Here is a 13498-nt window from a genome sequence, read left to right as displayed (position 1 = left end):
ATGTTACAGCCGTTGACCTTCTCTCAGTGATCTTAAGAGCATAAAATTGTTTATTTATTAGTCCGCCCCAGTCACGGGAGGTTTAACATATCGCAGTACTAGATGGTGTAATCGACTGCCAAGTGGAAACATTAAAGGGGACGGAGATACACAGCAAAAAGGTCAAGGGTTCAGTGAAAGCATGATCACTGTGAATGTGTATAGCAGACAACAGTTAAACTAATGAGAGTAGAGCTGCAGCGATTAGTCGATCAATCAATTAGTTGACTAAAAGGAATTAATCACCAACTATTTTGATAATCGGCTGATAGTTTCAGTCTTATAAACATTTGCTGGTTCCAGCTTCTTAAATGTTAAGAGTCGCTGCTTTTCTTCTTCTTTATACTGTCATACATCCTGTATGACAGTATATTACGAACCTTGGGGTTTTGGACTGTTGGTTGGACGATCACGCAATTTAAAGATGTCACTTCAGGCTTTGGGAAACTGAAGAGTATCTTCCAGTACTAGATTACACCATCTAGTACTGCATGCTGCATACTTATTGGCTCGCTGACGCTGATGAGATTAACATTTTTTTTGATACTTGATAGTATCAATGCAATTCAGTCGATGCCATGAAAGTATCAAAGCTTGATAACCAGCCTGACGTAACTCAGTTGTATTTAGTCTCAGAGGGTCAAAACAAAGTTTAGCAGTTAGCTAGAGGAAGCTAAGTTAAGAAAACGCAAATAACAATTGCACAAATGAAAGAAACAGACCAACAGTGACCCGCAGAAAATTAACACCCCTGTAACCAATGTAACAGACTGTCTTGGGTTCACCTTATTGAGAAACTAAATGGGATACTCTGACATAACACCAACAACTCCTGCCTAACGGCAACTCTGAGTGGACACACTACTTTTTTGTGCTCTGGTGGGGGGCCTTTTAAATCGTCATGATGTGACAATGGTACAGGGCTCATTACTTGATGACTGTCTGCCTTCGCCGATGGACGATGACATAGTCTATGGGCCCAATCCTCATAAACGATAAATACATGTGAAAATAATCAATTTTCCTGTTCTCAGTCGGCCATTGGTCAGGTACTCCTAGTGGTCCACGAACTCTCAGCAACCCACATGTTTGTTGTGTTGGTCCCATCTCTCAAGTTCCACCTTACTGTTCTCTCATTTGACGGCTGAAATTCACGCCGTCCAATGACAATCAACGCAGGCCAACGAAGTGGTTGTTACATGCAGACAGACACCGGACACTCCTCTGTTGCTCTTACGTCTCCACGTATACAAAGACACAGACAGTCACCTTAGTGATCACAACATCACATATATAATACAGTACACCCGAGGGTATTGTGTGCTCTGGATCTGAAGCTCACAAACATCTTAAATACACAGACGTCTATCCCAGGAGCAGTTGAGTCTTGTATGTGTTAAGAACTGACAGGAAGTCAATCCGATTGTTTACAGTTGAATCAATCTGCCAGACAACATATTGATCAGAGTACATATATTAGATTACAACAGAGCAAGTGAAAACGATTTATATCATCCGATTTAAGAATTCTTGAATTGAAGTGCCATAATAAATTCCTCTTCCCCCTCTGATTTCTCTTCTGAGAGTCCTCCAGTGACGTTGCTGCTTCAGCTGATGTCACTGTTCTGCTGATGTCACTGACTTTAATCAGCAGCACTGCAGCAGGCCCTGCATCACTACAGCCTTGTTCCCGCTTGAATGAATCTCACTACCTGTGTCAGAGATGAGCTCTGCTGCAGCTGCCTTTTATGGTGCGACAGACACAGACGTCAGCAGCACCGGGGGAGCATTAATTCAGTAACTCAGTGTGTGGGCTCACTTTCATTGAATCGTTTTTGCCTTTTTGCCAACACCCGAGTCCACTGGGATGTGAAAAACTCTGCTGTTTGGACTTCAACTTAATTCGTTTAAACAATATCTTCCTCCTCCAGGTCAATCTGGGTGAGGGACATGAGGGAATGAAAACAGTACCATCCATGTCTTTCTACAGCCTTATAACGCACTGTATTTATGAGGCAACGACCACTCTGAGGGATCAATCTTGTAGCTAAACTCTGCACCAATATTCTGATTCACCAGGAAACAGATCACACTACAAAGACATTTCAACTCTTATTTCTTTAAAACTAATACTTAATTACCATATTGGCCCAAATTAACCACCATAACTCACTCAGGCTCATTTAATCCTATACATCAAGACCTTTCCCATGCTTTTTCTATGGTTCATCACCAGCGGATACAGTGTATTTGTCCACACAGCTGATTAATGGCTTTGTTTAGCTCAATGATGATGTATGAAATCAGTGATTGTGGAAGTTATGTCATCCGATTACTCAACAGGAAATCTGTGACTTTCACTGGGGAAGATACAAGTACTCTTCTCTTGTGATGCTCCCACGTTAAGAGATAAAAAAAAAAGGCCCAAGACAATCTTTTGAATAAATAAAATTAGCTTTAAAATGGTGGGGGATTAAAACGGAAATCCACATCTGTCTTAGCAAAGATAGCAAAATATTCAGTGTTGCCTTTTTACATGTCTTGCATCATTATTGGGTGTAAACCATTACCTTTACTAGGTAATGTTTTGAAATAAAGTTACTAGAAAAGTACTGAGTCACTACTGAGAGCGATAAGGCTGCCTGGCAGCACAAGGGCAGCAAGCTCGACCAATGGTAAATGAACCAATCTTAAAATTTAACAAGACTCCACCATGGGGATGACATCCAAATAACATTCCCTGGCCTCTGCAGCCTTCTTGTAAATTTGACATTAAATGCAATACATTAAGTTGTTTCTTTCCTTGTTAAAAGTGTCAGGATGTCAAGGCATCACTGTACCAGTCTGGCTAGCATCTTACCTCCCAACAGCTGTTTGAACATACTGTTTCAACTTATTTCACCATTTAAACAAATTAATGAAAAGGGACAGTAGTTTATGGAGGGTGAACATGTCAGATTTCACAAACACAGTAAACAGTAACTAATATAAGCAACTTCTTTGCCGTCCGTGGAGGAAGTCCCCAGACTCCCTTAAAAAAATTGAGACTAGTTGCATTAGGAGAAATTTAATAAACTTTGTGACATTTCTTTTTTAAAATCATTATATAAGTGAGATCCAATCAAAAGAGGTCACTTGAGAAGCATGTTAAGGCCAGGTTTGAACTGACAGACATAAAGCTGTCCACGGAACGGATGGAAATACTAACTGTGAACAGGCTCTTAGGTACACATATTTGATGGGTGGTTTGGTGGTTCCTCCAAAGAAAATCTTACGTTTTCAAGTTTTTCAACATTTATGTACAAAAGTTGGAAATGCTAGACCTCGTTATAAACAACAACCAAAAAGCTTAAAGACCAAAATTGCGCAAGAAGTCCACGGCTGACCAACCACAATTCATTTTAAATGCCCTCCACATTGACTTTACATTCATTCAGGGCCCAAAATGGCTGTGTTATGATGGTAGCTTCAAAATAGGTTTGAGGCTCATCTGAAGTCAAGACAAGGCTCAGCTCTTCAGCAGGAACTTGATATTCATACTGTATAATGGTATGTGTTCCTTTGAAAAAAATGAAATGGCATTTCTGCACAAGGAACAAGGTCACTGTGTTACATACTCCATCGTTGGGTGGAACAGCATACAGTCATTATGAAGCATCTTTTGAAAAATGGCTGTATGAAAGGTCAAATAATCTCAGAACTTCAAAACAAAACATTGAAAATAATATTAGTTTACGAAACACTGTGTAAGTCAAAATGACATCTGATGTGATACCTCTGTGACTCTCTCTCTCACACACAAACACACCACCCCCCCCCCACACACACACACTATGTGAATATAGATTTCACTCCCAGCTGCACAAATACAGAAAGCCCTCTCAGTTGGATCGCAGAGAGCTCCAATGACCAGACAGACACAGAGCCGCTCTGACTTTGGGAGGGGCTACCAAACTGCCCCTGAATCAGCAGTGCAGCTCCCCTGACCCACATACCCAGACCTGACTCACTCTCATGGAGCCTACTGCCCTCTAATGGACGGCCAGAAAATCACGGTTAAGCATCTCATACAAGAGAGGATTTCAGGATTTAAGTTGTTATTAAGGGGCCACATTTAAAAAACAGAGAGATAAGAGTGTTATTGCAACTAAGGTCCACTGGTTTCTAGAGTACATAAACACAGCAGTCAGTAGAAGGAAATTGCTGGTAGCTACGGGAAACCAGTTGTAAATGTGGTCAAGTGAAACAGGATAAACCAGATTCTCAACTCCAGTTCAACGCCCGAGGCAACAAGGGAGAGCGCAGGATTGTGTCGCCACAATAGCAGAGCAGCTCTTTGTATCAGTAAAGGCAGGAAGTCCTACAGAGTCTGACACATTTAATGATTAAAATCAAGTGCGTCTTCAGGTTGAGTCTACCCCTGTCAGTTCATATCAGGTCAGAGGTCAGGGGCAGCAACACAACATGCCCTCTGTTCAGATACTTCAACTGATGCTCTTGCTGTCTCTCTAGCCAATTGACCTGGATATACATGTCCAGTACAATGTCACTGTGATTCACACTCTTGGCTTATGTGGTGAAAATCCCACAACACATTGTATTTTTGAGGAAACAGGAAGAGGTTTTTTGTTTAGCGCTGAGGTCACAGAGGGGAAAGATGATGAAGCTTTGTCTCAGACAACATCTGTTAATGTCTTACCTCCTTGGCTGAGAGCGGCGGTCATCCTCCCCACTACCGGACTCCTAAAGAGAGAAAATGAGAAAAGTAGATTCATTAATGGTTAAGTATACTACTATAGACGGTCAACCACTGAGCTTGGAGTAAGAGACACAAAATGACATTAAAATCCACATAACATTACTTTGATCATGATGCATTACAATAAACGTTGATATACGAATTATGAAATCTCCGAAGACTTTTAAACTTGTTGAATTTTTGTCAGAAGACATTTTATTGTGAAATTTTCATTTGTTTTCATAATTAAACTAGAACACCTAATCACGTAGCACTCTGTTATTTCAGTCTTGATTCATTCTATGATGCTCTGTAAAAGACCACCTCCAAATCTTAGAGATCAGAATAAAAAAAAAAATGTTTAGCAACATTAAAGAAACTTCCACTTGAACAAAACACGGTGTGAGACAAAATGTATGTGAATAAAGTCCCACTGTTCTACGTTGGTTGGTAATTAAAAGAAAAAAGCTTATTTGAGCTTATTTCCATATTCACAAGCTCTCTCTCTCACACACTCACACACACACACACACACACACACACACACACACACACACACACACACACACACACACACACACACACACACACAGTACACATTTAAAAGTGCATCTAACATAGTTTAGACAGTACTGCCTGGGAAGAGAACAGTGGTAGAAGAGAGACAGGAGGCAGAGCGGAGCGGAGCTTCAACTCAATTTGCACACTCTCCAGGAAAATGACCTCAGTCTGTTTTTAAGGTGTGGCCGGTCAGCGAAAAACACATTCACACACCAAAACAAGCGGCAAATGAGGAAGAGCGAATAAGAGAAAAACCCAAATCACATCCAATCAGCACTTTGCAGAATATGAAGCTTTGCTAAATGAGAGGGCTGAGGATTAGAGGCAGATTAACACCTGGCACTCATCTTGCAGTGCCTGGCTGGTACTTATCTTGTTTACACTGTATGTAGGCTTAACTGGCCTTAACAACATTACAGAACCATTAACAGCTTCATAAAAGGAAGAAGTGGATTACAGGCTGATGATAGGCAACAATGGGACAAAAAGATGAACTGAATCTGACTGAAGCTGCGTCACGTAGATGAAAATCGTATTACAGTATTTTTTTGAAATCTTCGAATGCTAGTGCAAATTGCGTGCAATGTATATATGTATATGTGTATTTCATTTTAAAGAAGTGGAGCAAAAAAACAAAAACCTTTAATCCTTCAATACTTTGTGTGTATGTGTTGGTGCATACCTGAGTCTAAATATGACCACATGCTTAGCACTTAATGCTGGGAAATGTTGTATTTGGCAGGTCTTTTGGAGACAATAACATTTAAATACCTTAGTTATATTATTGAGTTCTGTTGCACATCACGGTGAATTAAATTGCAGTGAGTAAGCAAGTCTCAACTGAACACAAAGAACCTGATTGTATATGTAAAGTTTCAGCTGTTGTTCAGCGCCATCGTGTCCTACATCATGACATATCACCTGACCTTTGTTTGGATTGGAAAACACACAGAGATTTTGCATGTATGAAAATGTGAGAAGATTTTTCCAAAGCTTATGGAAATGTGTAGCCTGAGTGTGCAGGCTGGGCAGGGATCTGCAGGCCTGGAGGCGAGTCTGTGCAGGACTGGGAGTCACAAGTTAAGGCATCTACAGTCAGTCACCAGGTTAAAACTTTTAAAGACCAAATGAATGTGTGTTTTCCCTACAAACACCCTTATTTTGGAAGCATACACACAACAGTGAGGCTGGAAAGATTCAACATATGGTTCGCATAGAGATGGTGGAGAAAAAAAAACCACCAGCAGCCATCTCATGATAGACTTTACATAAGACTTCACGCACGCACACATCACATGACAGACACAGGAAACCAGACATGCGTCTGTGCAATGTGTTATCACTGTATGTTTGCGCTGGCTGCAACTTGAAAGCATATTTCCACAAGAAGACACCTCACATCCTTCACCAGCCCTGCCTGCCTCACCTTGCTTAATTACACATTTACATATCTGCTTCCTGTCTTTTACAGCTCATACTCCTCTCACGATGAACGACTTCCTGGCTCAAAATCACATTTTTAACATACTCGATCATCTAAAGGATAGAAATGTGCTCCTTAGACAGTTGAGGAAGTTACATAAAATGTAGAGACAGTTATTAAATCTACTCACAGAACCAGTTTTGCTCTGAGAACATAAAAGGTGTGAAGGACAGGGTCCCTTTTAAGGCCACAATACCCAGAGATAGTTTGTGACCATTTTTGGTAAAAAAAATAATAATAATAATAATACATTGACTGCAGTTTGGGATATGGGGGTAGTAAATGACACATTTTTACACAGAAACTCTGATCTTCTACTTGTCCTACAGAGCAAGAAAACAGATCAAAACCCTGTATTGTGTTGTATTTTCTCCAACCAGTAATTAAAGTTTGAGTCAACAGTCAAAGATTTTGCTACGATGTTAATAACCCAAACGATTTGTGATTTCTAGGGCTGATGTCTATACTGATACCAGGGAGTAAAAAATTCTGGTATCAATATATATCAGGCCGATATACAGACATTTTTTTTTTCAATGATACCTCAAATGTGGCTATCAAACACTTGTGACGCTGACCAATATATCAGTTGGGCTCCAATGCTTATATTTACTTGTGCATTGATAGCCATCCCTTGGCTGTTTTGGGCCATTATGATAAAAGTTGCACATCAGTGAGCAAGACTGCTTAATGACAACGCTGGATATTTATCAGATTTTTTACCTTGATTTGTCAGCCAATTAATTCACTCGATTAGAAACATAAAAGTCTGGTCCTTTCATCTATAAACACCATATCACAATATATATACACCAATGTCGCGATTTAAATGAATACATTTACATGAATCTTGACATTGGATTTTATCCGAAATGGATAATAATTCATCATCCCCATAGAGAAGTCACATGCATTAACAATCCCTCATCAACCGGCTCTGGGAAGCAAAACACCAGCATTTAACGCATTATATCCCACTGACGGCTCTACGAAGAAAAGGGCTTGTTCACACGCTGTCAACACGTACACAAAGCAGAAGTGACGCACAGAGACAGACAGAGGAAGACATCTGATTGGGAAACAGACTGTGTGTGCTTGTATGATATTACTTCCTCAGTCTATTCTTGATTGTCTGGTGGGGCTTTCTCTCTCTCTCTCTCTCTGCTTCTGCAGAAAAAACAAGACGAACAGACAGAAAAAACACCTGCTCCTCTGCTTTGCATGGGCAACACACACACACACACACACACACACACAGAGAGAGAGAGACAGACAGGAAGACAGAGGCAGACAGAGGCAGACAGGTAGAGAATCATGCAGACAGGAGACAAAGACACGTCCACAACTTTTGTTTACATACCAAGACAGCACACAACAACAATGCACGAGTAAATACCCGCATTCATGCGTGTCACAAGGCGCTTATTACGAGCGGAAGTGCATGAACTGTTTCTTGGTTTGGAGCTAAACTACAATTCTGCAACCAAACATCAGCTAGCAGTGCAGTTTGGACGGCGACCAGTCGTACCTGTATATACTTCAACAAAAGACGAGAGCTTTCTTATCACAAACAGTAGGAGCTAACTGCCAGTTGAACCTTTGAACTGGCGGAAACGAGCATACAGGAGCCATGTCAACAGTGGACACAATAAAAACACATGAGGAAACTGTCCTTTGCTAGCAAGCTAACGCTGCCAACAGTGTTGTTGTTGTTTAAGGGGGGTAAAGAAGCAGTAAAATATATTTTAGAGCAGGTAAACTTAGCGAGTAACACTCAGGTACCATAACTGAAAATGATGAGCAGCTATATTTCACGCATGCGCACGAGTACAAAGGCAAGGCACTTTATGACAGTCAGCAGCCGACAAAAAGACAGCGGAAATGGACCCTCAAAGCGCTTTCGACGGGCGAGGAGATTTGTGTGTCGGTGGTGGTGGAAGCGGTGGTGGAGGAGGGTTCAATAAAAGGCGGCTCTTACCGAAACGCAGGGGCTGGAGCTGGTGCTGGGGGTCGGTGAACGCTGCACGGTAACCAGCGCCATTCAGCGACCGGGAAGCGGACACCTGAGAGGAAGCGACAGCGGCGAGACGAGCATAATTGTTCTGAGGGGGAGAAAACCCAGCTGAACCCGGGCTGTTGGGCTTCTCTCGTTTTTCCTCCCTCTTCCTCTCTGATCGTGGACTATTTGACTACTCCCCGGCTGTTTCCTCTGTCAGCGCCACCTGCGCATGCGCAACTACCCTTGGCTTGTCAATCCTGATTAACCATATGCGCGCTGGACGTAAACAAAGCGGTCATGAGCAGTGTCTGTCCGTCGGTCAGTCAAGCAATAAGTGATGAATTGTATTAAAAGCTGACCTCCATCGTCAGGAGAACAGACACAGAAATTTAATTCATTAAATGTTTGTCTTAAAAGTTTACTCTATATTCTGCAAATGTATATTTTGCTTCCATAAAGTTGAGGGACTTGCCAGACAAAAATCTTTAAACACAGTGGTCAGGATCAGCAGAGGCCAACATATGACTTTTGGTGAGACCCTCCAAAACACTGGAACACTACATTACCCATAATGCAACATCTAAGTGTCTCTTGACTCTCCATGCCTCATAAATATACCGCTTTTCGACCCAAATTAGGGGGTCTACACAGGGTCAACCCGCTGAAAGTGACCTATTGACCCCATTCCCACTTCCCGCAGGCAAGGCAGCCCATCTGTGATTTTTTTATCTGAAGCGCTTCATTGTACGTCAATGACATCACGTTTCACATCACAAATGCGCGGGAAACAGTTTTAACATCAGAAAAAACAACTATGGACCCATTGTGAAAGAGACGTCTGTAAAACGGTGGATAAATTATTTTGAGCATCACAACCCCTGCGAAATGACTCATTTGACTGTCATAATTTGACCCATTCGGTCCGATAACATTTTTAAAGTCTAGAAGAGCCGCACGAATAAATTATTTCATCCCCCTTCATGTAAGCTGGCCGCTAAACCGGAAGTTAGCCAGCTCGGTCTGCAGAGTCAATTGACCCGGGTGTAAACGCAGAGTTTACACATTGCAATTGCACACAAACGCCTGATCTTAGCAGGTTTAAGTGGGATTCTTGACCAATGGAAAAGGGGTAATAGAGAGGCTGCAGGGGTGGGCCAACCCAGAAGTTAGCATCGCCCAGGTTCCCTCGACAAAAAGCCTATGGGATATTTGAATTGGATTTTGGATTAACGCCAAAAATAAGCTATGTGGCAAACACAAGTTTATGATACTTACACATTTTGTTCAGCAAGAAAATCTTCGCAGATGAACACCACTTTTGTGATTTTCAAAGCGTGAATTAAATCGCTAGAAGTAAAAAGCTAATGTTAGGTTATAAACAGACTACATTGCAGTCGCATTACTTAATTTTCACTACCACTAAGCATCTTACTACACCATTACTATACACGTTTTCTATAAATTGATCAATCTACAAGTTGTAAAGTTAGAGTGAGAATAGTCTGTACCTAAAGGTACAGGTCAGCCTATGTCTTTTAGACTGCGCCCAGTGTTTCTACCTGAGGCCTTTTATTAAAAATGTTATGTCTTCAAACACAAACCAAGTTAATCCTGATGAGACAACCTGGGTTATTTTTTCAGACCCTAAAAGACAAAAGAGACATTATAGAACTGCTTTTACAGGCTTAAGGTGCGTTCACACCGGACCTTTTATTTTTGTCGCTGTCGCTCATGTCGCTCCAAAAAAATCGCTCGGTTGCTCAGCTGCAGTCGCTCGTCGGCACAATTCAACAGATCGCTCTGATAACGTCATTCAAGCGATTCCAGTGAATTTCACGTCGCTCGGAGGCGCTCATTTCTTCCCGTTTTCAACGGTATACGCGGCTGACAACGGCCCAGTTTGACGAGCTGTTGGCGAGAATCGGAGGCAGGAATTGCCCGGTTGGACACCAACTACAGGCGCTCCATCCCAGAGCGCCTGGCCATTTGTCTCCGGTGTTTGTGTGTGTCAACGTAAAGCCGGCTTTGCTCTTCCGGACCGGTGGAGTTGTATTACGTTTACATGGTTTCAGTAGTTGTCATAATTAGGCCTACATATAGATTACGGCAGCCAGTCAGCGCTGAGCGACAAGCGACTGACGGCCAGAGAGTTGGGGTTTCTCAACTCGAGCGACAGAGCGTTTTTTCGCTCCGTCGCTCGGACGCTGTCGCTCAGAGCCCCAGCGACATTTCGCCTGAGCGATTAATCGCTCAGTCGCTCGTTTGCATTAACTTAATATGTAAACTTGTCGCCAGCGACAAAAATAAAAGGTCCGGTGTGAACGCACCTTTAGTAGTACTGTTAATGTTGAGTTAACCAATCTTGATGTGCAACATTGATGGAGTGCCCCTTTAAATAATGCCCAAATACATATTATTATTATTCAAATACATTGTGTTTGCATAAATTCTACATCTTTGCTAACTATTATTATGTTAACTATCAATTTAAAGGTCCTATTTGTAAGAAAATTAGATTTTTGAGACTCACTCCAACTTGTCAAATATTGACGGCCGACCCGACCTACAATCCCAATGTGTCAGTATTTGACGGTTTGGGAATGAGACTCAAAAATCAACTTTCTTACAAATAGGACCTATAATGTAGTACTAACTTAATACTAACTAAACTTACTTACAATGCGTAAGAATTGGAGTCCTGCCGAATTCATGCGAAAAAAAAAATAGGGGGCAGCCTATCGCCAGAATGACCGCTAACTGCTACCGCTGCCATTAGCTCGTCAGCTCAGTTACCTTTGCAGACTGGGAGCTCAGAGTACCGGGGGAGTGTTGGTATTTACGCTGCTAGCATAAGAGCTTTGGACCAGGACAGGGTGGGGCTAGTTGGTTAGCATGCTAACTTAGATATCTCCGCAACACAATACACAGATGTCATAATGTTAAAACTGTTATTTTGTTTACATTCTGTTGAGAATTTTTAAAAATGTTTTCAGCTAAGATTTTACATATTGCACCTTTAATAAGCCCAGAGATATAATATGATATGGTATGATAAGATAAGATAAGATAAGATAAGATATAATACGATAAGATAAGATAAGTGAATTGTTGAATGCCAAGTACTTTTTCAGTATTTTTTTAAGATGAGTTAAATCACTTGAATTAAGGTCATGCCAGTTCCTTAGTAATTTTCTTAATCTCTTAGACATACACTTTTCTCAAGTAATTAAATCTGCTTGAATCAAATCAAACTTCAGTTCAAGTCACATGATTCAATATTTTATGGTTGGGTCAGCCTCAAGAGGTGTGTCATCTGTGGGCACTATACAAGAAACTGAAGAAAAGTAGCCTAACTTGTAGGTTGTTTGTTGGTGTATAGGCTCCTGTATCTGTATAGTGTGCATATTTTTTTCTTTTGTTTAAGAGAGTCTTAACTGTGGTACTCCAAGGTAAAGCTACAGCGGAGAAAGTGGCCTGTCCTCAGAGTGTTTATCGAGCCTGGAGTCATAAGTTCTTCTGTGCACATAGTGTATGAGCTTCTGTGAAGTGGGTGCAGTACTGACGAAGTCAAAACATCAGGTGATATTTGATGATTCCTGAGGTGTAGCCTGCCTGTCTGAACCTGTACTGCAACACTGTTATCTTCACTGCCTGTGGGCCCAGTTCAGGCATAGCAGCAACCATAGCCTGTCCACACACTCAAACGTGAAGTGTGTGTCATCAGCAAGTGTACCATAGCCCAGGAACCACTATCATTAAAGCTGGTGGACAACCTGGTTTCCTTCCCCCGTCCTCCTACAGATAAATGCCTAATAATCAGACTGAACTGCCAAAAATTACAGATGTGAGCACTGACTCAGAAACAACACATGATAATTCAAATATTTCACCGTATTTGCTTTCTTATTTCTAGATCATTACAAGAAAATAAAGAAAAAATATATCTCATTCATTGGTTACAGAAAAGTATTTGTGCAATCCCTTTAAATTTTTTTTACCAACATCACTGTTTGTAGTGTCTGTCTATCCCTCCATCCATTCATCCATCCATCAGGCAGCTTTGGTCGTTCTGTTTGTACCAGAGGGATTAGCAGCGAGGCCAGAGATGAGATGAGATGGAGATTACGACAGAGATAATGGTGTTTGGATTTAGAGTCACTCAGAGGAGGCAGTGGGAATGCAAAGCTGCAGCCTTAATCACAGGTGAGCCATGTGCTCTCTGATCTGATTTGAGAGAATGACTTACCACAGGTTTAGAGCAGAGCAGCTGACAGCAATGAACATAACAACTGACAGGCAGCAGCCACATACTGTCGGTGTTGGTTTCCCTCTTCAGTAAGAATAGCAGACTCACTTGCACCTTTCATCACAGTTAATCTTTTAAAGAAGCACTTCGTGTCATTGACTTTCCACAAAGTGATGAGCCCCTGTCAGCCTATTGCAATTTTCATAATAAATCCACGATCCTCTATATCTGTGGTAAAGCACTTTGCTGCTGGATCTGGGATCACATGAATAGAATAGAAATAGATTTATCGTCAGCTTAGGTTTCTGGTCATTGTGGCGATATACAATAGACAACTAGTTCCAGACTTGGAGGTCAGGACTGTTTCAATTGCACATAAGATGAACTTAACACAGGAGGATTACCAGGACAGGAAATATGAAAATCTAAATT

General features: G+C 41.4%; 1 protein-coding gene across 1 annotated transcript in view; it reads right to left on the bottom strand.

Moving 5' to 3' along the window:
* ssh2b (slingshot protein phosphatase 2b) overlaps positions 1–9230 on the bottom strand; it is a 21869-nt gene extending 12639 nt beyond the window's left edge. Inside the window, exons 1-2 of the mRNA XM_084373139.1 lie at positions 8800–9230; positions 4739–4782 (exon numbers count right to left, since the gene is read on the bottom strand). Coding sequence (XP_084229265.1) covers positions 4739–4782; positions 8800–8862 — 107 coding nt within the window. The 5' untranslated portion in view covers positions 8863–9230. The remainder of the gene's footprint in view (positions 1–4738; positions 4783–8799) is intronic.
* Positions 9231–13498: the final 4268 nt, after the last annotated feature.

The sequence above is a fragment of the Pagrus pagrus genome, assembly GCF_965226575.1.
Source record: "Pagrus pagrus genome assembly, chromosome: 14".
Lineage (NCBI taxonomy): Eukaryota > Metazoa > Chordata > Actinopteri > Spariformes > Sparidae > Pagrus > Pagrus pagrus.
This window is presented reverse-complemented; position numbering and strand designations above follow the sequence as displayed.